Source organism: Gymnodraco acuticeps, unplaced genomic scaffold (genome assembly GCF_902827175.1).
Source record: "Gymnodraco acuticeps unplaced genomic scaffold, fGymAcu1.1, whole genome shotgun sequence".
Taxonomy (NCBI): domain Eukaryota; kingdom Metazoa; phylum Chordata; class Actinopteri; order Perciformes; family Bathydraconidae; genus Gymnodraco; species Gymnodraco acuticeps.
In genome coordinates, this window is record NW_022990334.1 from 601689 (window position 1) to 627762 (window position 26074).

At 40.4% G+C, this 26074-nt stretch overlaps 1 protein-coding gene across 3 annotated transcripts; it reads left to right on the forward strand.

The window, feature by feature from the left end:
* The first annotated feature begins 727 nt into the window (after positions 1–727).
* On the forward strand, positions 728–25023 carry slc7a2 (solute carrier family 7 member 2). Of its 3 annotated transcripts, none has more exons than XM_034223188.1 (12): positions 728–1037; positions 4204–4584; positions 4655–4810; positions 5645–5810; positions 5912–6048; positions 6129–6351; positions 7917–8053; positions 19047–19149; positions 21403–21614; positions 21695–21861; positions 21939–22047; positions 22857–25023. In XM_034223188.1, the coding sequence occupies exons 2-12, from the start codon at positions 4215–4217 to the stop codon at positions 23030–23032; spliced, it is 1956 nt and encodes a 651-aa protein (XP_034079079.1). In that variant the 5' UTR covers positions 728–1037; positions 4204–4214; the 3' UTR covers positions 23033–25023. The 3 variants fall into 3 exon arrangements, with proteins under 3 accessions (XP_034079079.1, XP_034079077.1, XP_034079078.1); XM_034223186.1 differs by lacking the exon at positions 7917–8053 and adding an exon at positions 7519–7658 and having other exon boundaries at positions 729–1037; XM_034223187.1 differs by lacking the exon at positions 7917–8053 and adding an exon at positions 7519–7658 and having other exon boundaries at positions 729–1037; positions 4207–4584.
* The last annotated feature ends 1051 nt before the right edge of the window (positions 25024–26074 follow it).

Below are 26074 nucleotides of genomic sequence, written 5' to 3' on the forward strand. Positions count from 1 at the left end.
GAGAGAGCTGGCTGTTGTCATGCCGTCGAGGCTCCGTCCTGTGGATTGGACGGTGTTTCCAGCAGCCAGCTGCCACCTTCCCACTGAGATCTTAAGCTGGTTTGAGCTGGTCTTGGCAGAAATTATCTCCACTGCAAACTCAACGTGAATAGTAGTTCACAGGCAGTGTTTGGTGGAACATTTGACTTTTTCTTCCTCCAAGTGTTCAAACATGTAACTGTAGTTGCCGTGGAAATGCCAAGCTTTTTGGTGGTGTACCACTGTGAACTGTATTATTGATTTTGTAATATCCATGGGTCCAATAGCTCAGGGAACATTGAGCAATACCCATCTTCCATTAGAGGGACTTAACCCCCCGGTACTGAAGCTCGTCCACCCTTCATTGACCAATCAGCACCCATGCTTTTAGCAGCACTCCTCTGGGCTGCTCTGGGTAAACACAAGTGCCTGCCTCAATGTTTGTCAATGCCCGTTGCCTAACCATTTATCAGCAGTCAGTTAGCATCTGGGCAACTGGGATCTATGTGCATTAGAACAAAAATGAATTCTACCATCAAAATCCTTCCCTTCTCTTCTCTGTCATGCTGTGTGTGAGAGCTTATGGTGCAATATTGTCTGCACAAAGTTTTACTCCCACAAAACTCAAGCATGGAGGTGAAATCCCCCCCCCCCATTCTAACTCCCTGGGGCCCCCTCCTCCCCTTTCGCCTCCCTGCTCAGGGGACGTCACTTCTCTGGCAGCGGAGGGACTGAAGGCTGGATTCTAGAGGGGCAAGGCGAGGGCAGATCCTACGAAGAAACAGTGAGGGGAGGCGTAAGAAAGTTCTGCTCTGCTCAGTGTACATGCCAGCATATGAAATAGAGTTACAGCAGAGTTTCCAGGCAGCACTTCATGGGAGCAGTGGATCTTATTCGACTTTACCTGCGCTTCACATGCAGCTGATCTGCTCTGCAAACTGGAAAAACGCACTGACACTTCTGACAGGCTTTTTTGTCCCTCTTCAGTGTCTAAACCTCAACTTGTCAAATCCACACAGGTATGCACATGTCTTTAGTGAAACTTGTGTTTTTATTTAGATTACCTAATTCTATAATTTAACAAACTTCTGCAGTAGCTGTTTTTCCTGATCATGCAGGTCTTTTTAAAGTAATAGATGTTGATGTCACTGTTAAATATAAAACATGCATTATATGTATGTAAGAAATTCCTTTGGTATCTGGAACCTTTTTGGACATATGCATGTAGGCTAAAGAGAGAGAGAAATACTGATGCATCTCATGCAATGTGTATTGTCAGTTTCAAAAACTAAAGTGTCATACTTTTTCATTCACTGTATTCTATAAAGAGACGCTGTACAGCCCTCATTGTAATGATAATGAGCTGTCACAGCCATAACTCATCTCCACCCCACACTTTTAAATGGAGGTCAATGCATATTTTGGATGGCTGTCAGTGTTAATTAACAGTACAGACAATCTTAATTTTGGTTCCAAGAAGAAGCTTCAACATCAAAAGCGAGCTATTCACTGGGCATATTTCATTCTTCATTTATCTTATTGTATTCATGTAAAATATGTGAGGCAGGATCCCCAGCAATATTAATAATGAAAAGAGAAACAATGAACACAAAGAGGACTGCAGTTCGTCTTATTATGTTTTATTATTATGTAATTAGCAAAGCGAGATACTGGAATGTCTGTATTGTGTTACAATGGTGCATTCATGGTCCCTTTTTGAATGCAGTTATTTGACAACTTAGATCTGCACCGTAACCCCAAACAATAGATTTAAATGGAACACCATTACTGTATAAACTTTACCACGATGTAGCACTTGGCAGCATTCCTAAAATGCACGTCATAGTTTGTAGACTTAACATCATAGGAGGCGCGTGAGCAGTGGCGGCGCCAGAGTATTTTTGTTGGGTAATCTATGGTAGGGCTAACCCATACAGTGGTGGGGCTCAAGTCAGTATTTGTAATGTAATTACATACACGCTATATCGCACCCCTTGACAGTGAAACGCACGCGTGAGGCTTTTATTAGTCTCCTTTTATCAGCTAAATTACATCGAGAGCAACAGGTGTGAGTTAAACAATACAATAGCCTATTCTGCTAATTCCACGTTGTTACAACATGCTACGAAGCGGCAGAAACAAGAAAAGTTGGCATATAGAATTGACAAGGAGAGAGGGAGAGTGAGGGAGAGAGACAGAGACACATGTAAACAGAGAGAGACAGACACAGCACACAACAGGTGGCCTGTGTCTCTATTGTCATACAAAACACTTTTTCAAATGACCCATTATTACAAAAATATATTCAAAACTCACTATTCACTCTTCAGGTGGGTCGTGTGACTCTGGCACCTGTTCGACTAGTACCTCAATGCGAGGGCGTTTAAGAACAAATCTATCCATCCGAAATATACAATTAATCCTAGAAATTCTGCTGTCTGCAATTTACTCGGCGCGAGTTTGGGGACTTTTCACTGTGAACGTGACGCAGCAGTAATGCATGACGCAGCAGACCCAACGTTTCGTTGCTCTGATTGGCTGTAGGTCTATTCAAATTGCATTCGGAGGCATTTTGATCTGACCGCGGCCGCGCTGATATTATAACGCGAGAGAATGTCCACACCTTTAGTGTATAAAACTCCCCCACTACTTAGACTATTCCTTGCACCCCTCTAGCATAAGCCCGAATGGTCTCAACCATATTGTGTCAGTAACGTGCACTTGTTGTTACAGCAGGATCAGTTTGTGTGTTGTGGACACGACCGGTAGATTTTCGCAATCCGTGTTCTCAACATGCTTACATACTTTAACATAATTTGTCATGGTCGGGCTAAAGTAGGGCTAAGCCATTTCTTGGTATGGCTGTAGCCTACTCCAGCCATACCCTGGCGCCGCCACTGCGCGTGAGGCTCAGGTTTGGGAAGGCTAAATAACTTGTTTTACCTGATGCTGCCTGCCTCCGGCCGCGGCGTCTATAGAAAAGAGATCAACTCAGTGAAAGCACGGGCACCGCCTGATCAGAGCTCAGTGTGCGGAGTTTACATCTATTAAGTATAAAGGAAATACAGTTTAAACTGCCGTATGAAGAGAAGACGCCGACGTGTCACACTTATCATTCATATCACATCATCAATCAGATCATCGATCATATAATATCATAATCTATCATATATGTCCTTATCTGAGTCAGCTTCTCGAGCCGTATCTGGCCGTGCAACACTTACAGTGTCACATACTGTATGCAGAAGTATTATTTTAAGCAATAGGCCTACATTAAGTTTGACGAAACACTCAAATGTAATTAAAGTCAGATCGTGTTTTAGACGGGGCAGTGATATCATACAACTGTTAATGTGCGCATTCAGACACTTTTTCTTTTACCAGCTGTATTCACCTTACAGGTGCAGCTATGGCTTGTATCCTGGATTATATGTTTAAATCATGGATGTTTAAAGTTCATATTTGTCTAATATCAGTTTACTTTTCATTAATGAAGTATGACGCTGCTAAATGTTGCTAACCACGCCCCTTTCACGCGACCGCGCTCTCAGCTCGAGAGAGAAACCCTGGCTTGATTTACCGAGTTGATAACCAGCGTCGTATGACCGTTTAGCGAGAGCGCGTTTGTTAGGGTTAGTTAAGATATCATAACTCAAACGTATCCAGGGTCTGTTGAACTGGCTTCGTAGTACAGGGCACAGTTGGCTGCATAGCAGCGCTAATGTCAAAGACACAAACATTATACATTATATTTTTCTTGCATGCAGTGACACAAATATTTGGGAAGGCTTAGCCTGCAGTACCCGCCGCCCCTGCTTAACATCTGTCTCAATAGTTCTAAAGCAATCCCAACTTTTACTCAACATGTTATACAACGAACCTTTCAGCCTTTGTTTGCAAAAGAACACTTTCTATGAGCTGCAAATGCAAAGCAGGTGGAGCTCAAGTCCTCACACCTGACCTTTGGTTTTACGGATTGTGTTCCTTCTATTGAATGTGCAAGAATTGATGCTAGGATAAAGAATATTAGTGATGATTGGGTGAGATCAAACTATTTCTTCTCAAATTCTGCACAGTTTGAATTATATTAATCTTGAAATGTTTGGCTAGAAGTATAGCGTCGTTATGCCAGACCTCTGCTTCACAGGTATTTTCAATCTTTTCTTCTCTCTTTCCATCTGTCAGCAGGTGTCAACATGCTGGAGCAGGTTCTGTCGTTCAGCCGCTCCCTGGTGCGCAGGAAAGTGGTTGACATGAACAACCTGGAGGACTCCAAGTTGTGCCGCTGCCTAGGAACCGTCGACCTCATCGCCCTGGGAGTTGGCAGCACTCTAGGCGCCGGTGTCTACATCCTGGCCGGAGAGGTGGCCAAAGGTGACTCTGGCCCCAGTATAGTGATCTCCTTCCTAATCGCTGCCTTAGCATCCGTTATGGCCGGTCTGTGTTACGCTGAGTTCGGTGCGCGCGTCCCCAAAACCGGCTCTGCTTACCTTTATAGCTACGTGACTGTTGGAGAGATCTGGGCCTTCATCACTGGGTGGAACCTCATCCTCTCCTATGTGATTGGTAAGTTCGTAGCAGTCTTTGGGTCCAATGAACTTCAAGATGGTGCTGATACTTTTTTGTCTTTTTACAGGTACCTCCTCAGTTGCCAGGGCTTGGAGTGGCACATTTGATGACATGATAGGAGGCCACATCGAGGTTTTCTGTAAGACGTACTTCAGCATGAACTCTCCTGGTCTGGCTCAGTACCCGGACTTCTTTGCCGTCTGCCTGATACTGCTGCTTTCTGGTGAGGCAGCAAATAAAGCCTTGAAATCCAAAAATTCTGATATGTTGCTACAGAGGCTACTGAGAAAAGACATAAATTAAGATTTCTACATTTTGTTCAACACAGACAACTCTCATGAACTCTCATAATCCAATTAAGGGATGGCAGGACACTTTTTGCTTAACAGGTTAAGGCAATGTGAGTCCACTAGGACACAACATTCAACCCCTTTCTGTTTTTAAAAACTCCCTGATCACCCTGCTAGGTATCAGCAACACCTCGTTTCTCTTTCCCATAGTCACACAATCACATCTGAAAAGAGCCCGGTCCAACTACAGCTTCTTTGCAACGTCAGGGTTCAGTATCGTCAGTAGTTGAGGAGAGAACTTCGTATTAATTTCCTGTAGTCAGATTCATCGCAGTCCAGGTATTTAAACATGGTTTGGATAAACCCCCCTTTCTGACCCTCAGGCTAAAAAAAATGGTCGGTGTGACCTAACAATGCGCTAGTGTTTGGTTGTTTGTCAAAGTCCACAGTTGAAGGGTTTATGCAATATTTGTTTATCTTAACCAGATTTAAAAATGGTCCTGTTTTTGTGAAAACGTAAAGAAAATAGAGGTTTGTACATCTCTCCATTTAGCTCTGGTCTGAAACACCCCACAATCATCTATTTACATCTCGTTGCACAATTCTCCTTTAAAATAGTGGCGTGACATTGGTGGGTGTTAGTGTTATCCATACCGTTATATTGTGAAACTCCAAATTATTTATAAGAATAATAATGATGACCCACTTTGTAACTACTGGACATTAAAAGATCAAATTGAGCTATTTTGCCTTTTTGTTTGTCCCAGGACTCCTGTCGTTTGGGGTGAAGGAGTCAGCCTGGGTCAACAAAGTCTTCACTTCAGTCAACGTGCTTGTACTGTTGTTCGTCATCATTTCTGGTTTTGTCAAAGGAGATTCGGCGAACTGGAAGATATCTGAAGAATCCCTCATAAATGTCACCATAGTTAAACGGTAATTTATTAACCCTTAACCATTTGTGGTATAGGTTTATATGTGAAGTATCAGATGTACTTTTAGGCTGGTTTTGTGTTGAGTTCAGTTTGATGTTTCAGGAACGTGTCGGTGACGACCAATGTGACCAGTGATTATGGAGTAGGAGGATTTATGCCTTTCGGGTTCAGTGGGACCTTAGCTGGAGCTGCCACCTGCTTTTACGCTTTTGTCGGATTTGACTGCATTGCAACCACAGGTGAGCCACTGAAAGGTTGGGTTATAGTCTGATTTCATCTAAGCTCAATGTAAAGATGTTTGTGCCTCTGCGTGAAACAGGCGAGGAGGTGAGGAACCCTCAGAAAGCCATTCCCATCGGCATCGTGGTGTCGCTGACCGTGTGTTTCCTGGCGTACTTCGGTGTGTCGGCTGCGCTCACACTGATGATGCCTTACTACCTGCTGGACGAGAAGAGCCCTCTGCCCATGGCTTTTGAGTATGTGGGCTGGGGCCCTGCCAAATATGTGGTCGCTGCAGGTTCACTGTGTGCCCTCTCCACCAGGTAAGCTCTAGATCTGCTGTTCTAAAATAGGACTACATATTTATGTTATTTAGATGCTAGATTTACTGTATCTGAGCAATCAGAATTTATAATATGACTTTAATTTCTGATTGATGTGCTTGCCATACATTGGTGACAATGGTAAAGGAGATGTGGTCAAAAGTTCTGACCACTTATCTCTGTCTATCTGTCTTATTATTGGATTGATTCATTTTGCCTAATGAGACATAATAGGCACAGTGTTTAAATGGAGAATGCACAACATTTTCTGGTGATGTCCAATCACTTTTGTTGGTAATTGTAGCCGGATGAAGCAAAGCATTTCTCAGTGTGTGCTGTATTCTACGATTAGCTGATTTCTAGCTTCCCATAAGCGATGACTAAATATCCAAGCTAAAGTAGGCTGTAGTTTTTTAATTCCTCCAACTACGTCACGTTAAATGACAGCACTGGATTCAGGAAAAACAACAGATTTAACAGCAACGAAATCCCGTTCATGGTCCGACATTCACTGAGGAAGTTATTGCTTCAATCAATTATGGACATACACATAAAATGGCAGGAATTGTCCATTTAATTCTCTCTGTTTTCAGTACCTGCATGTGTTTGTAATTTACTATGTATAATTTAAGTGTCATATATACATAAGGTTGTCTATACAAATATATTGGTGTTACTTAATTATGTCTTTCTTCCCTGAGGTTTGCTATATCAGTTTCCTTTCAGTTTTCCATCTCCAAACCTTTTCACAAACATGAATATCAGTCACTTACTTATCCCATGATCTGCATTCTTTAAATCTGATCAGAACCAATGAAGGTTTCAGATAAGTTAGTTTGAAATTGATGTTAAGGGTGTAGTCAACGGCATTTACCCTTATAAATGTAACTCCAAACCAGCTCTCACTTAATTCGATTAAAAACTTGAAAATGTGACATTAGTGATATGTATTTTAACCTTAGAAGCAGAGTTTGATCTATTCTAATGCATATATCAAAGTTTTGATAACTAATTAGTGATGACTAAATGCCAAAAGGGAAGAAAGACACTTTATTGACTTTATGCATGCTCTGAAGCTTTGATGATGTGATTGTTGGTGTACATGTGCGTGTTTTGGGGCTTTTTGACTAACGTGTTGGTCTTGCATGTCTCTGCTGTCTCATGCAGTCTGCTGGGCTCCATTTTCCCCATGCCTCGTGTAATCTATGCTATGGCACAGGATGGTGTGCTTTTCAAAGTCTTAGCCCGAATCAATCCTAAGACGAAGACCCCACTTATTGCCACTATGACATCCGGTGTAGTAGCAGGTGAGAGATGGGGAGCAACCAAAGAGATTCCTCCTGCTAATCTTTCTCCACCAATCAACTGTGAAAGACACAAGCAAAGATGCAAATAATAATTTGGTTACAGAAATTGACCCACCCTTTATCACTCCTTTTTCAAATGATCCAGTTATTCTGAGGTTTTCCCTCCATATCTACATGTTGTTCTTTCACGGTTGTGCAGGTGTCATGTTTTTTTCCCCAGAATGCCCTCAACTTAACCATGAACCCTCTTCTCCCTAGCCTGTTGGGCTCCATGTTCCCTCTGCCACGCATTCTCTTTGCCATGGCACGAGATGGTATTCTGTTCAAATTTATGTCCAAAGTGAGTAAGCGCCAGTCTCCTGTGGCTGCCACCATGGCGGCAGGTACCACTGCGGGTAAGCTCTCGAGGCAAGGACTTTGTTTTGGACGTGATTGGGATTTTGTCTTTGCATGGTGGTGGTGGTGACTGCATGTAAAACTTGGTGATGGTGTTTCTAATGTGAGAAAACAATACACACAATATTAAGGCAGCCAAGTTCATGGATATGTGTTCACCACCACAGTCCATCTTGTTTTTAATCACTAAATGTTTTGACAAGAATCTGATATCTTCCACTTCAATACCACTATTGTGTTAATGCTACATTTAAACCTTCAGTGTGGAAGTCACTGCTGCTGGCCAATAATGAATCCAGCACCTAACTTCAAACATTGCAGACAGTTAGCTTAGCTTAGAAAAAAAATACTGGGAACAAGAGTAAAGAGCTAGCTAGGCTGAGAATAGTATCAATCTTATCATCTAACTCTTGGCAAGAAAGCGAATACACTGCAAAATATTCCCCCCCCCCCACCAAGTGATAGTTAACCTGCTAGCCCTGTTAGCAGCAGTTAGCGGTTAGCATAACTTGAGCACCAAGAGAAGCTTTTTGTCCATCAGGAGACACTTTCCTCTCTAAAATATATATATTCCAGTTTTACTTAAGGCACCTATCTCGGGATTAGATATTCTGTAAACAAAAGAAAATACATCACTTTACCCCTAGGATATGGTGTGGCAACCCAGTCTCACAGCATTTCGTGTTATAGTCACGACATTTAATCTATTGATTCATGTTCACCATCACGATTTTCCCCTTTTTTTCGTGTCACACAGAACGATTTTAAAAGCAATGTATTTCTATTGGTAGTATGTGTCGTGCCTGCAACACGTCTTTTTGTCCGGTCGGGTTTTGGAAGACCGGAAGCTGTGTGGTTCATAAAAACATGTTCTTACTCAATATCAAGCCACGATTATTGTTTTTATTTTAAATCGTATAATGTCGGACTTTTTTTGCCGTCTGTGAGGAAAAGAAATGGGGCTCAGCCTCAAAATACTGAAATCTGCATTTTTTAAATCTTTTTTTTCTTCTAATTTGTTATTCTTTTCTAAATAACACACTGTTATTTACTCAACAATAACACACAATTATCCTTGTCTTTATTTATTAGTTTAATTCTATAATCTCTGGCTTTTTAGCCGTTCCTCAGGAACTGAATTTCAAAATAAAGTCACCGAAAACAGACGTAGGCCTATAAGGGACATTTCGAGCATCATTGTGATACACACCACTAACCCATTGAACTGATTACCCAAGATCCTCAGCTAGAAGCTCGGTGATTGGATTGTTTAGCCGCAATGCACGTTGGGATATGGTGTTTATGCGATATGAAATCCGAAAAACATTTTTTTTAAAAAGGAAAATAATACTTTATTCCGAGTGTGCTTGCTTTTCTCTTTGAAAGTCACCACATAACGGCATTGTAATACACGGTTCGGCTGCATTAAATATTACACATCTGCCATAGTTCTCTATTTATAGAGCCCTGATTAGAAGACTTCTGGACAAACTGGAAGAACTGCCACGGAAACTGAATATGTGACGTGGATCATAAATATATCAGCAATTAAACAACATCTTCAATTTCTCTTCAATCAATCAATGTTTATTTATATAGCCCAATATCACAAATGTTACATTTGTCTCAGTGGTCTTCACAGTGTGTACAGAATATCAGTATGACAATACGACACCCTCTGTCCTTAGACCCTCACATCGTACAAGGAAAAAACCTAGGGAGAAAACCCACAGTTTAAAGGGAAAAATGAGAGAAACCTCAGGGAGAGCAACAGAGGAGGGATCTCTCTCCCAGAACGGACAGACGTGCAATAGATGCCGTGTGTAAATTGAAAAGATAATACATTTGCAACATAGGTAGTCCAAATGTTTGGAAATGCATGTGTGTATAATAGGAAGATGAATCCACTAGGATATCCATCCAGGACCTATGATCCAGGACCACAGCCACGACTCAAGATCCAGGGCTCGCGATCCAGGACACAGGACCGCAGGATCATCCATGTCTCCGGATCCCGGCGTATATAGACACCAAAAAGAAAGACATTTAGGGAAGCTGGGTTAATCGGAACATGAGTACACAGGTATAGACAGAGAGAAGGAAGAAGTAAGATGTCCCCCGACAAACTAAGCCTATATCAGCAAAACTAGGGGCTGAATCTAATCAGCCCTAACTATAAGCTCTATCAAAAAGGAAGGTCTTAAGCGCACTCTTAAAAACGGATAGGGTGTCTGCCGCCCGAACACAAACTGGAAGCTGATTCCACAAATGTGGAGCTTGATAAGAAAAGGCTCTGGCACCCATTGTACTTTTAGAGACTAGGAACAACCCTGCATTATTGGAACGCAATGCCCTAGTAGGACAGTAGGGTATAATGAGTTATTTAAGGTAAGATGGCGCCTGCCCATTAAGGGCTTTGTAGGCGAGAAGAAGAATTTTAAATTCTATCCTGTGTTCTATAGGGAGCCAGAACAGGGTAATGTGGTCCCTTTTCTTAACTCTGGTTAGTACACGAGCTGCAGCATTTTGAATCAGCTGAAGCGACTTGACTGACTTCTTGGTACACCCTGATAATAAGGAGTTACAATAATCCAGCCTTGAAGTAACAAATGCATGGACTAGTTTCTCTGCATCGTTTTGAGGCAAGATATGCCTGATTTTTGCAATGTTACGTAGATGGAAGTAGGCGGTCCTTGAAATTGATTTTATGTGGGCGTTAAAGGATAAATCCTGATCAAATATAACACCAAGATTCCTTACAGTCTCACTGGAGGCCAAATTAATGCCATCCATAGTTAGTATATCTTTAGATAATTTGTTTCGTAGATTCTTCGGGCCAAGTACAATAACTTCAGTTTTGGTCGTGTTTAACATCAAAAAATGTAAGGTCATCCAAGTTTTTAAGTCCTTGAGGCAGTCTTGAATTTTATTTAGATGATTAATTTCATCAGGCTTGATTGATAAATATAGTTGAGTATCATCTGCATAACAATGAAAGTTTACAGAATGATTCCTTATAATATTGCCTAATGTTGACACGTACAAACTGAGAGCGTTCAGATAGATAGGACCTACTGTACTGTAAACCAGCCTAAAGCAGTTCCCTGTATGCCAACTAAGTGCTCTAGTCTTTGCAATAAGATATCATGGTCGATAGTATCAAATGCAGCACTGAGATCGAGCAAAACAAGAATAGAGACAAGTCCCTTGTCTGAGGCTATTAGAATGTCATTTGTGACTTTAACCAGAGCTGTCTCTGTGCTATGATGTGTTCTAAAGCCAGACTGAAAATCTTCAAATAAATCATTGTTTTTTAAGTAATCACACAGCTGTTTTGCGAGCGCTTTCTCAATAATTTTTGAGAGGAACGGAAGATTAGAAATAGGTCTATAGTTGGCTAAAACCTCTGGATCGAGGTTGTGCTTTTTAAGAAGCGGTTTTATCACTGCTACTTTGAATGATTGTGGAACATAGCCTGATAATAAAGACATATTCATAATATTTAATAAAGAAGTGCTAATTAATGGAAAAACTTCCTTCAACAGCTTAGTTGGAATTGGGTCTAACATGCACGTTGATGGTTTAGAAGAGAGAATCATTGAATTTAATTGTTCAAGGTTAATGGCTGAAAAGCATTCTAGTTTACTATCTAGTGATAACACTATACTGTGTGTGCTATGGGAATAGAAGGCTCAATCGAGCTATGGCTTTCTGTCAGCCTGACTACAGTGCTGAAAATAAATCTTGCATTATTCTTATTCTCATCTATTAATGAAGAGTAGTAAGCTGCTCTTGCTTTACGCAGTGCTTTCTTATATTCATTGAGAGTAATATGCCAAATTAAACGAGATTCTTCAAGTTTAGTGGAACGCCATATCCTTTCAAGTTGTCTCGACTTTTGCTTTATTTTGCGGGTTTCGGCATTAGGCCATGGAGCTAATCTATGTTGTTTTATTTTCTTCTTTTTCAAAGGAGCAACAGAGTCTAATTTTATTCGCAGCGCATCTGTAGCACTATCAACAACATGATCAATTTGGGGTGGTGTACATTTTGTATAAGTTTCCTCCCTTACATGCAGACATGCTATCGAGTTAAGTATTGGTGGAATCTCTTCCTTCAATTTGGCTATAGCACTAACAGATAGGTTTCTGCTGCAGGAGCTTTTGACTAATGCTTTGTAGTCTAGTAACAGTACTTCCAAAGTTACTAAGAAATGGTCGGATAAAGCAGGATTATGCGGTTTGACTAATAGTTGCTCAATTTCAATACCATAAGTCAGAACAAGGTCGAGAGTGTGATTATAGCAGTGGGTTGGTTTATTTACACTGACAGAAACCAACAGAATCTAATATAGAGTTAAATGCAACAGTAAAGCTATTTATATCATCGTCAACATGAATATTAAAGTCACCTACGATAATTACTTTATCTGTTTTAAGTACCAACATTGATAAAAACTCAAGAGAATTCTGATAAGAATTCTGAATAAGGACCTGGTGCACGGTACACTGTAACAAATAAGATTGGCTGCAAAGTTTTCCAGGTCGGATGCGTAAGACTAAAAACAAGACTTTCAAAGGAGGTATAATTTAATTTTGGTTTAGTATTGATAAGTAAACTTGAGTCAAAGATTGCTGCAACTCCACCTCCTCGGCCTGTGCCTCGGGCAATATGAGTATTGATATGGCTGGGTGGAGTGGCCTCATTTATGCTGACATATTCTTCATGTCTCAACCAAGTTTCAGTGAGACAGCATATATCAATATTATAATCTGATATTAAATCATTTACCAATATTGCTTTAGATGTTAGAGATCTTATGTTTAAGAGACCACATTTAATCTTCCTGTTTTGTTGCACTGTAGTAGTTGTTACATTTACTTTTATTAGGTTATTATGTATGACACCTCTATTAGGGTTTACCTTAAATTGTCCTTGGGCAGACACACACACCGCAAATATTGGGTATTTTATTGGGTTCGGGATTCCTATGGATGACTGCCTAGGAGAGAGCGCAGAGAAGCGTGTAAGACTGCGCCTCCGCCTCCTGGTCTCAACTCCAGTTTGTCATGGATTAAATCCACAAAGCCCTGAAATGTTTGCTGAAATGAGATCTGCACCATCCAAAGTAGGATGAATGCCGTCTCTCTTAATCAGACCAGGTTTTCCCCAGAAGGCTGTCCAATTATTTACGAAGCCCACATAGTTTGCTGGGCACCACCAAGACAACCAGTGCTGAAATGATGACATGCGGCTATACATGTCATCATTGATCAGATTGGGGAGGGGACCAGAGAAGATTACGGTGTCCGACATTGTTTTAGCATAACTACACACCGACTCCACATTAAGTTTGGTGCATTCTGATTGGCGTAAACGAACATCATTACCACCGACGTGAATAACAATCCTACTGTATTTACGTTTATTTTTAGCCAGCAGTTTAAGATGCGCCTCAACGTCGCCCGCTCTGGCCCCCGGAATGCATGTGACTGTGGAGGCTTCGGTCTCTAAATTCACGTGTCTCATAATAGAGAACCGCAGTGACGGGTCCTAAAACCCGAACGTAAACTCCTTCCGGTTCCTTCGTCAAAAACGCAATGCAATTTCTCCATAGGATTTTGGAAAATAGCTCGAAATAAGGTACAAGTTGAAGTGTTTGTTTGAACAGTTTGCAGGAGGCAGGTACTTGCTTTCAAGCAGAACAGGGCAAACAAACTTAGCTGGGAGTGTTTTACGTGTTCGGTATAATGACGTAAAACGGCATGGACAACTTCTGTAGTCCTATTCAGCCACTTGTCAACAACCATCGTTTTTCAGACACGTAAACTCTTCAAAAATCACCAGTGGGGTCACTGCTGATGTATTTAATGTCGTAGAACAAATCGTGATCTGTCTCTTCAATTTGTGTCAAACACAGACCTTATTTGGAGCTATTTTCCAAAATCCTATGGAGAAATTGCATTGCTTTTTATCTAAGGAACCGGACGTGGTAAAAATGCTAACTTACTTCCGGGTTTTAGGACGCGTCACTGCGGTTCTCTATAGAGCTACCAATAACCAGAGCTGGCTTCTCAGCGGGTGTCTTGCTGAGTGGGGAATATCTGTTAGATACGTGAACGGGTTAGTGGGGACCTGCGGGTTTCGCGTTATGCCCCTTCTGAACAGTCACCCAGTCTCCCTGCTGCTCGGGAGTTGCCGGGGGACGGCTAAGAGGAGCTACCTTTTGCCGGTCCGCACCGGCTAACATGGGTTTTACTGTAGCTGAGTTACTTTCTAAGATGCGGAGCCGGGCTTTTATGGCTATGATTCCCGCCTCCAACCTAACAACTATACTACATTTAACACATGTATCGGTACCAGTAAAGGAGGTAGGGAAGTAACCAAACATGAGACAGTTAGAGCAGGAAATAGCACCCGAGGGTGGGGAAAGAGCCATGGCTAGCTATCAAGCTAAAGTAGCTACCGTTAGCAAACCCGAAAAGAGTGTAGGCAACTGTGGAGTTACAGTCGCTAAGAGAAGGAGAGTTGTGAGTGCTTAAGCTGTAGAAACGTGTGATTACAATGTCAGGCAGTTGCCGTGATCAAGAGTTTTAAAACGATCGATTAAGTTAAGATAATAAGCTATCAGCAACAGAACAGGCACACGGGATACCCGGAGATGAAAACAACAACCGGAAGTTACAACATGCTTACCGCAATAGTGGTCCGTGTAGAAACACTCCTAATTCCTGCCAAATGCCTCAAGAGCGAGGAAGTATACATACATGTATATCTTCACACAATACGTCTCCTTGCAGTATCAATAATAATTCGGCTGACTTTTATATTTGATCCAATTGGTAGATAGGCTGTATTTACACCATAACGGTGCACAGCTGCTAGAAAAGGACTTGTAGTTTTTAAAGATATTACTGATTTTCTTTGAATATAAGAATGTAAATACAATAATGAGTTGAAAGAATAGTCAGGGGTTTTGGGTGATGGGACACACACCTATGGATTCAGAATTTCAATAGCTTACCATTAAATGACGGATATACCTTTCTGTCTGTGATTTTTTACAAATCAGATATTAGAAGTAAAACATGTGAAATAATATAGCAATATCCTGTACAATTATGTGAAAACATGAATAAAACTACACATCAGATGTTGTACATACACAAGTGTCCTACACTGATAATACAAAGTTATTATGGCTGTGTGTACCTTGTGTGCGCCGCCTAGTGGTTAAAGCACGTTATTGAATTATTTGTGTATATGTCAATAAACCTTAGAAAATCTTGAAATCTTGAAAGGGATGTGCAAAATAACCATTATATACAGTCTTTAATGAACTATTAGTAGAGAATAACGAGTAATGAATATACCTTATAGAGATCTGCAGATAAATGTTTAGTCTTCTCAAGCACCAACTATTAAATATCTCGCCTGATTGTTGGCACTTGACAATCACCTTCCCTGAATTTTACTCAGGGGTAACTAAAGCCTGATTTAAGGGTTGTTTATATTTCACATCATTAATCAGAATCTGCAAAGTAACTAAAATAAATGTAGTGGAGTAAAAATACCAGGTTAACCTCTGAATTGTAGTGGAGTAGAATTACAAAGTAACAATGAGCTGTCATGTGGGTATATATTAATGCTGCGCATTATACACAAGCGATTTTCACCCATGTATTAATTATATGTTTTAAATGTGTACACACCAATTTGTTTCCTATTGCCTAAACCTCCAGGGCTGTACACAGTTTAATACTGGCAACTTCTAATGTTGGGAAACGTCTTTTAAAACTACAATTCCCAGTAGAGACGTGCCATAGAACATGTTGCGAAACACAATAGCCAGCATGTGTAGTTCTGGGGGGGCGTTCGAGTCCAGTTTTGGATAGTCTGCCGTGGTTTCGTTCGATTTCAAAGAGCTGTTTGACGTTCGCTGTAACCTTGGCGCACTGCCACTCCAACATCCAATCCCAGAGCTTGAAGATTAATCACGGGGGCCGTAGTCCCAAACGATAGCTGGGGATTATGGGTAGTGTAGTGTCTTCGGCCATCCTAAATTCCGAAATGTTTTTCAGATTTCATATCGCATTAACACCATCCCAACATGCATTGCGGCTAAAACATTCAATCACCGAGCTTAAACCATAGCTAAGGATCTTGGGTAATCAGTTCAGTGGCTGTGTATCGCATTGATGCCATGCTCGAAATGTCCCATATAGGCCCACGTCTGTTTCCGCTAATTTTTATTTTGAAATTCAGTTCCTGACGGACGCCAAAAAAGCCAGAGATTATGGAATCAAACAAATAAATAAAAACAAGGATGATTGTGTGTTATTGTTAAGTAAATAACAGTGTGTCATTTAGAAAAGAATAACAAATTAGAAGGAAAAAAAGATTTTAAAAAATACAGATTTCAGTATTTTGAGGCTCTGAGCCCCATTTATTTTCCTCACAGACGACAAAAAAAGTCAGACATTATACGATATAAAATAAAAACTATAATCGTGGCTTGATATTGAGTAAGAAGATGTTTTATGAACCCCAGAACCAGCTTTATGAACCAGCTTCCGGTCTTCCAAGACCCGACCGGACAAAAAGACGTGTTGCAGGCACGAAACATACTACCAATAGAATACATTGCTTTTAAAATCGTTCTGTGTGACACGAAAAAAGGGGGAAAATTGTGATGGTGAACACGATTCAATAGATTAAATGTTGTGACTATAACACGAAATGCCGTGAGACTGGGTTGGGTGTGGTGCACATCAACTTCTAAAACTCACAATATAGTGTGGTATGTGGTTGTATCATGCTCACTGTGCTCAGGTGTTGGGGCAATTGTGTTCTTTCTTTTCTTTCTTTTCAGTCTTTATTTCGAACAGATTAAAAAATAACAAATAAAAAATAACAAATGTGAAAAACAGAATACCGTATTGTTATAATACAGTATTTATCCACATTCATGGTAATATTTGTATATTCAACTAAAAAAACTAAAAAAATGTGTCCGAAAGGGAGTAGGAGGAAGCAAATGCTTATTAATTCCCACCCCTTACTTGATCAATCATTATTATTATTATTATTATTATCATTATACAAGTTATTCCTACATACATTTACATTTATACATATATACAATCATTTCTCATCTTCAATCACCTTTCTTCATTCTCATATTTTTCCAAAAAAGTGTTTCTGTACATCCTTTTAAACTGAATTATGCTTGTGCTTTGTTTTAACTCCTGCTCCAAACCATTCCATAAAATCACCCCACAGATTGTTATACTCATACTTCTCAGAGTTGTTCTGACCTTGAGTTGTTTAAAATGTAGATTTCCTCTCAAATTATACCCACCCTCTCTGTCTACGAACAATGTTTTTAATTTCCTAGGAAGTAGATTATGTCTGGCTCTGTACATGATTTGTGCCGTTTTAAATTTAACCAGATTAATTAACTTCAATATGTGTGACTTCAAAAATAATACATTAGTGTGTTCAATATATCCAACATTATTGATAACTCTTATAGCCCTTTTTTGTAATGTGCATAACGGCTGTAGGTTGGTTTTGTACGTGTTTCCCCAAATCTCCACACAGTAAATCAGATATGGCAATATTAGTGTGTTATATAGAGTATACAATGAGTTATAGTCCAGAATGTATCTGGCTTTTCCCAATATTCGATAGTTTTAGCCAGTTTTGCTTTTACATGAGTGATATGAGGTTTCCAGCTGATTTTGTGGTCTAAAACCACACCAAGGAACTTAATTTCATATACTCTTTCTATGTGTATGTTATCTAGTATTAATTGTATCTGTGGATTTGTTTTATGTTTTCCAAATAACATAATCTTTGTTTTGCTTATATTTAATGATAATTTGTTTGTGTCAAACCAATGTTTTTACTTTAATAATTTCTGCTGTTATCACTTCCATTAGCTCTTTCAAATTGTCACCGGAACAAAAAATATTAGTGTCATCTGCAAATAAAATACATTTCAATATATTTGATACTCTGCAAATGTCGTTGATGTGTATATTATGAACAATTACAATTATGTTCAATTTTGTTTTAATATAATGTTGTGAGCAGCAGCGTACATACCCCTGCTCTTTGTTTGGACTTTGAGATCCGGTTCATACTGCAGTCTGGTGCTGAGATACAAGCGAGGGAACACCACTGTGTATCTCACATCAAACGACACTCGCTATGGGGATGATTACAGCTGTCCGCCTAGGGAAACATGATGCTCTTTTATGTTTATTTTTATTGTAAATAGGCCAACATGTCTGCATGAAGTTTAATTTACATCTGTTCATGTTCATTTGCTGGATGGTGCGCCTGAAAGCAGTTTTGCCATTTGTAATTGCTCGACTATTATAGGGTGGTGCAGTGATGAGGTATATTTGTTGGCCGACCCGGAAGATAAAAGCAATGGGATTTTTCTATTGGATTTTGGAATATTGCAGAAAATAAGAACTGTGGAAACAACTGTTATGAAAAAGGACTCCAATGGAGGAGTAAATGCACTCACCAGAAGAAAAAAGTGAATGTTCGGCTATAAACAAACTACATCACAATGTCACATGGCTTCGCATCGCTACCGCTAAGCTATAAGCGGCTAATGTTCAGCATGATAGTCTTATTTAGTCACTTTTTAGAAACTGCTGTTTTCAAGACATATAAACTTCAGACACTTAAGTGGAGTATTAACTGATGTATGATGCTTGTGTTAAGCACATACCAGATTTCAGGCATCTAACCAAAAACACATTCTAAATTTGAGACGAGGGAACCTGGGAGTACTCAAATGCTAACTTATTTCAGCTTTTAGGACTCATTCCTGCACCCTCTATTGTTGTGGGTGTAAATGTTTTATGTGCTAAGATTGACTGTTCCAGTAATCAGTACTTATCCTATTTCTTATAAATGCTCTTTCAATGGATAATGCTGTTGTGCTAATGACTTTATTTTTGCTTGCTGTAGCCATCATGGCGTTCCTGTTTGACCTGAAGGCGCTGGTTGACATGATGTCCATTGGAACTCTGCTGGCCTACTCGCTGGTCGCTGTGTGTGTACTGATCCTCAGGTGGGTACATCTATAAATAAATAAGAAATCTTATTTGGTGCAATATTGGGAAATAGTTTCCCTTTTCTAAAAACCCAGAGGTATGATTAGTGTTATTGCATCACACTGCTGATGTAAAACCTGTGAATACTCCCATTGTATGAGTGTGGAGTGGCAGCTTGAGTGAATGGAGGTGTTTACTTCCTGTAATTTCTAAACTCTGGAGCTGCTGTACACCTCTGCACCGAGGGGATTCATCACCACAGCAGCAGCAAACACAGAAACCCTGTTTGTTCCCTTGTTTAAACTGTTTGTTATGTGAAGTAAAACTAAACCACCCCACTATTACATAACGAAAGTGAGATTGGGAGTCATGTCTTCCTCAATATGTAAGCATTTTGATGTGAGTTATACAAGTAATAGTATTATTTTTCTGTTGGTCTTTTATTATTGTTATTATTATTATAAAAATATATATATATTATTTCCTTTTTTTATTGAATATTTTGTGTTTTTTAACTTAATTTTTTATTTCATTTAATAATAATAATAATAATAATAATAATAATAATAATACATGAGACTTGTATAGCGCTTTTCAGGAAACTCAAAGACGCTTTGACAGAGAATAAAAAAAAAAAATAGAGAGATAAACAAAACAGAAAATAGGGGGGGGGGTGGTCAGTGGTTGAATGTAGTGTTGAACAGGTGGGTTTTGAGTGATGTTTTGAATGCTGTGAGGGAGGAAGAATCTCTGATGGATTGGGGTAGTGAGTTCCAGAGGGTGGGTGCAGCAACGGAGAAGGCTCTGCCGCCCCAGGACTTGAGGTTGGTCCGGGTGGGGAGGGACAGGAGGTTGGCAGTAGCAGAGCGGAGGGAGCGAGTGGGAGTGTGTCTGTGGAGGAGGTCAGTCAGGTAGGATGGGGCCAGGTTATGGAGGGCTTTGTATGTCATCAGGAGGACCTTGTACTGAATTCTCTGGGGGATGGGGAGCCAGTGGAGCTTGATGAGGACGGGTGTAATGTGTTCACGGATTCGGGTGTGGGTGAGTAGACGGGCGGCAGAGTTCTAGATGTATTGAAGATTGTTGAGGATTTTTGCAGGTGAACCGTAGAGGAGGCTGCTGCAATAGTCCAGACGGGAGGTGATGAAGGCGTGGATGAGGGTTTCTGCAGCAGTGGGGGAGAGGGATGGACGTAGACGGGCGATGTTTTTGAGGTGGAAGAAGGCTGTCTTGGTGATCTGTTTGATGTATTTGTTGTAGGAGAGGGTTTGGTCAAATATGATGCCTAGGTTCCGGATGTGAGGGGAGGTTTGAACTGGGAAGCAGTCTATGTTGAGGGTGAAGTTATGGATAGGTGTGGTGAGCTTTTTTGGTCCAATGATTATTATCTCAGATTTATCGCAGTTGAGTTTCAGGAAATTGAGTTGGAGCCAGGATTTGATTTCAGTGATGCAGTTTGTCAGGATGGTGTGGGTAGCAGTGAAGATGGACTTGGTGGAGATGAGAAGCTGGATGTCGTCGGCAAAGCAGTGGAATTGAAGTCCATGACGGCGGATTAAGTGACCAAGGGGAAGCAGGTAGAGGATGAAGAGGAGGGGGCCGAGAACTGAACCTTGGGGGACACCTTGGGGGAGGGGAGCGGTGGGGGATTTGCAGTTATTGATGTAGATGAACTGGTTTTTTGTCCGAGAGGTATGATGTGAACCAAAAGAGGGCAGTGCCGGTGATGTTGAAGGTGGTTTCAAGACGGGTGAGGAGGATGGAGTGATTGATGGTGTTGAAAGCAGCGCTGAGGTCAAGGAGGATGAGGATGTTGAGGTTACCGGCGTCGGAGGAGAGGAGAAGGTCATTTGTGATTTTGAGGAGTGGGGTTTCGGTACTGTGGTTTGTCATTTAAGAGTGATCTTGTGTCATTGCTATTATGTTTGTTTGTATAGAAAAAAAGCATGACAAGTTGTTGGTATTATTATTACTAATATAATGTTTTTAAATCAAAGTTGTATGCTTATTATGATTATTGTTTTCATTTATTAATTTGAAGATGTCTTTTTTTTGTATCTTGGACATTATACTAATTTATATGGGGAAAAAAGCATGCTATGTTTTGTTGTACACAATAGCAAATATTTTAAACAATAGCTTTTTGGAGCAGAATAAAGGATACTGTATATATCCAGGTAGTGTTTCTTCCAGACACTGAAAACACTGAACATTATCCTGTATTATTTTGCCCACTTATGACATTCATTTTTAACTCCTGTGTTGTCCAGGTACCAGCCCGATGGAGCCATGGAGCGACGGGCAGGCCCTGGTGAGAGGGACTATCTCTCCTCTGAGGAGGGGGAGTCTGACCTCACAGAGTCTGAGTCTCACCTTAACATGCTGAAGGGGGGCAGCTCCACCCTGCAGGCCGTCCTGCACCCGCCTGCCTCTCCCTCTGAGCATTCCTCCAGCGTGGTCAACATGTCTGTCTGTGTGCTCGGTAAGCAAGCTAAGGTAAAACAAATTATTTTACCTATGTGATAAAAACATTTCAGAATTAAATGTGTTTTCAAACCGCAGTGCTGGTAGTGTGCGTGATGAGCTATCTCACCACGTACCACATCTACAACATCCTTGATTTGGAGGGGTGGATCCTGGCCTCGCTATTTGTATGCCTGCTTATCTTCAGCGGCTGTGTGTTCATGGTCTGCAGGCAGCCTCAGACCACCAAGAAGGTCTCCTTCATGGTAGGTGGCAACTCAATTGGTGCATTATGGGATCAGAGATCCATTACAAATACATTGATGTTTTTTTTGCTACACAGGTTCCCCTTCTGCCTTTTCTGCCAATTGTGAGCGTATTTGTCAATATTTACCTCATGGTGCAGCTGAGTGGAGATACCTGGATACGTTTCTCTGTGTGGATGGCTGTGGGTGAGTCCTGTGTAAAGCCCTATTATGCTTGTGGGTAGTCCTATAGTGTGTTATATAGGTTTTCGTGCATGTAAATGGTCTGCAAAGGCTACAATCCTAAAGTTCCCTCAAGAGGGAGTTTCTCTCCTACACGCAAATCCCCCCTGCCTGAAACGCCTCCATTGGAGTCCTTTTATCGTAACATAGTGACAATGGGCAAGCACTAACAAATTGTACATGATAGGCTAAGGAGTGGACATAGCAAACTGCTATCCTGGCCTTGTCTGAAGGTACTCTGTCTATTCAGGGAGCAGTGACCTCCTGTCATATTGTTTGACGTTAGCATATCATATATTAGCTAGCTTTATTGCCCTGATAACAATAACCTGTAAAACTAAAACACAGCATATTTAAAAGTAAATGCTTTAAAAGGCAGCATATCAAAGTCAACAATATCTACCAACAGTCATAATCCTTAAACCCTTAGTAATTCTGTTGTCGCAGGTTAGATTGTCCAAATAAAAGAAAATTGCTTTGGTCCCTGAGAAGCTACGTTAGCCTTAGCATCTACTGCGTCCAATAATATGGTCAGTAAACTATTTACCTTCAGATTAAGTCCTACTACCTAATTTGGGTGTTGTTGTCAAGCTAATTAACTGCCTACTGCCTCTTGCTTCATGTTTAGTGAAAATACATGAGTTGTATTGATCTTCAGATCTTAATCTAAGCAAGAAGGCAAGCATTTCCAAAAATGTCCAACTCAATCACAAAAAAATGTGTTTCCGTAGCCAGTTTTTTTTTAGCATCTCACATTTCTTCCATTATCCTAGGCTTCTTGATCTACTTTGGCTACGGCATGTGGCACAGTGTTGAGCGCCAGCGCAAACTCCAGAGCCCTTCAAACAGCAACAACCAGGAACACAAGAAGGCCGGCGGGGAGAAGCAGGCGGCAGGAGGAAAAGACCAGGAGGGTTTCATCTGCCCAGAAAAAACCAGCCAGTGTTAAAAGTAAAAGACTCTGTGAGGCGACAGATGCATAAAAGCAAACCGCAGCTCTGCCTTGATGCACCTGTTCATACAGCTTCACCACGTGTTCCTCAGTCTCAGCACATTCAGCCTGCAAGGGCAGTGTCAGTTCTCTGTATCAGGGGCAGCATGATGCTGAGCTGCTGCATCACTGAGATGGACACTCATCCTGTAGATCACAATGCGCTTTATGGACAGCATGGAGGCAGAAATAAAAGGACAGGTAACACACTGGAGAGTGATGTTGATTTACTTTAACAGTGAATCAGTCGATTGAAGACTGCAGTGACACTTTCTCTTTCTGTATGGACTTTTTAGTGCATGAAACACTTTTAGTCTTTTCTATCAATCTTTGTATTTGTTATCTTCAGAAGCCCAGGGAAGCAAGTGAGAAAAGAAAATTCTGGTGATTCATTTTCTAAGTCGATCTAAATGGTTTTCTCTGGTAAAGGGTGGAACAAAAGTTGTCATGTTATAAGTTCCTCTAAAAAATCAATGATAGCTGGGGGGAAAAGTATTGGGAGGTTTTGGGTGTTTTATGTTTGTTTGTTTGTTGTTGTAATATCTCCATCTGTAATATGGATTGATTATCCTAGCCAAACCTTTTCCTTAAGTCATAAACATAAATGAAAACCAATTTAGATCGGACTTGGAAAATTAACCACCAAATGTTTTATTTCTTTTGCCGTCACACTTGCATATTAGGGTTTCCGTATCGTCAGGCATGTATGTGGGTTTTTGAATGTGAAACCTTGGAAATCTGTGTTATCCTTTCATTGCTCCAGAGTATTATTATTAGATTTTGATACACCAATTATGTACTACTATTAAAAGTAACATTAGTTTTTGGTAGAAGGACTCGTTGTTCTTTGACATAAGTGTAGGATGCTGAAAAAGTAGCAGCGTTAGCTTTAATGCCCATCATCATAAGGTTAAAATATATTATAGAACTGTTTTGTGCATAATTGTTTTATATGCACACATTTGAAATGTTTATATATGTATAAAAAGATCAGCATTTAGACCAATGTACAATATGTTCAATAGTTTTTTAGGTACTTAACATGTTTTGACTCAGCTGATGGAAGTACGCCAAGTGCTTCTGTAGGTGTTATGTAACAGATCGTATCAATCTTTGCTGTAGGGTTATTGAGGTAACTGTAGCTTTTTTCAACACAGGGTTCATTTTTATATATTTGCTTTGATGTGTTTTTATCTATGGACTGTTACAGCTGAATATGAAAATTGTTGTTTGATACAGAACTCGACCCGAAAAGTATTTTTAATCGTAGTATTTTTCACTCTATCAGACTATGACACTGTATGTATGATATGTTGTGCTGTTTTGATACAGACATGCTGATATTTTAGCCTTCATAGACTTAATTAGACTTTGAAACAACATATTAAAAGTTGAAAGTATTACTGTATAATCAGGTCTGGATTGAGACACAATTTAGCAATCATTTTCCCAGGTTGTCCTTCTTCAAAGCCTGTTCTGCTTTTTAACCGGTTTGAACATTGAGACATTTTGTGCTGAACTAAATCAAGTTTCAAATCTTTCATTTCTTCCTCTGAGGCCACCTTTTTTTTTTCTTCTATTAACTGTAAGTCTTATTGAGCACCAGTGTTTCACACTAAGCCTATATACTCTTTCATGAGGTCACACACTGAGGCTGTAGGATGTTGGTGATTGGTTGAAATGTGCAGTGGTTTAAATGAATGTGGAACAAATTCAGAAGCTAGTCTCAACAGGAGTAATGTAACTGTACTGAAGCTATAGATTAACAGTGATGTTAAAGTAAATAGAAGTTATAGTGCCATGATGTAGTATCACTGCACAGACAAAATACTATAATGTATTTTCCAGTAGAATCGTGTTTAGTATTTTCTTTTTTTAAATTACAATGTGGTTGAATTTCAGTCCGAATTTTTATTGTAAATAAATGTATTAAAAAAATACCTTTCAAACTCAATGTCCCGTAGCCTCTCTGAACACCATGAAACTCTGCGTTGTGTTTGTTATTGGTGATGGGATGTTATGCAGAGGGGTGGAAAACAGGACACAGTAGATCGGATTGCGGTGGAGACGCTGAGTAGCGATGTATTCTTCACAATTCTTCTGACACACCTTTTGCGGAGTGAATACAAACATTAGCCCATTAGCTACATGCTAACCAATACAATAACCAAATGAACAGACAAAACATAAACATCTCACTCCCAAACATACACAAACGGGTAAATAAACATTTAAACTAACCCATTAATTAAATAAATTGAATGTTTGGATGTTTTTAACATAATAATGTGTACAATTGTTTTCCGCCATTAACACCGCTCACCTTTTGCGGAGTGAATACAAACATTAGCACCAAGATGGCGGCCGCACCCAGAACAACAAGAGAAATACGGTGTCCCACAATGGACAAAAAACAACAATTTGCTGCGCAACAGCAACACCTAGTGGCCTGTCAAGGCTGTTACCTTACATCTACCCCTTCTTTAATTGATGGCGTCCCAGCCATCAGGCCAAACAAAATACAACAAAGGCCATGGAGCACAAACAATTTAAACAGTTAAAGAGAAACAAATAACCTTTCTGTATGTATGATTGTCTTATAAAATGTGTGCGTGTTATACATTTTAACAGTCAGAATGTTGTGGCTTGATTGTGTCACCCCTGTCCTGCTTCTCTACTGCTTTGGCCCTTTGCCACAACTTCCATCCCCTTTCTCTCCTCCTCTGGTCCTCTTCCGAACTCAGGACTTGTGACTCACATGACTGTCTCTTCGGGGCACAACGATTTCTTGGTGGATTTCTCCTAGGAGCCTTGTCAAGTGATTTGGTGTCACTCACAGTCTTACTTTCCTCATCTCCTTCATCCATTTGTCCTTCATCCACATCCACTTCCTCCATTTGTTTGGGCTCATCGTGTACCACTGGTGTCCAAGGTCCCACATTCTCCTCAACTTCCTCTGTATGATCGATCTCACAGTCCTCTGCTGCATCCGATTCAACC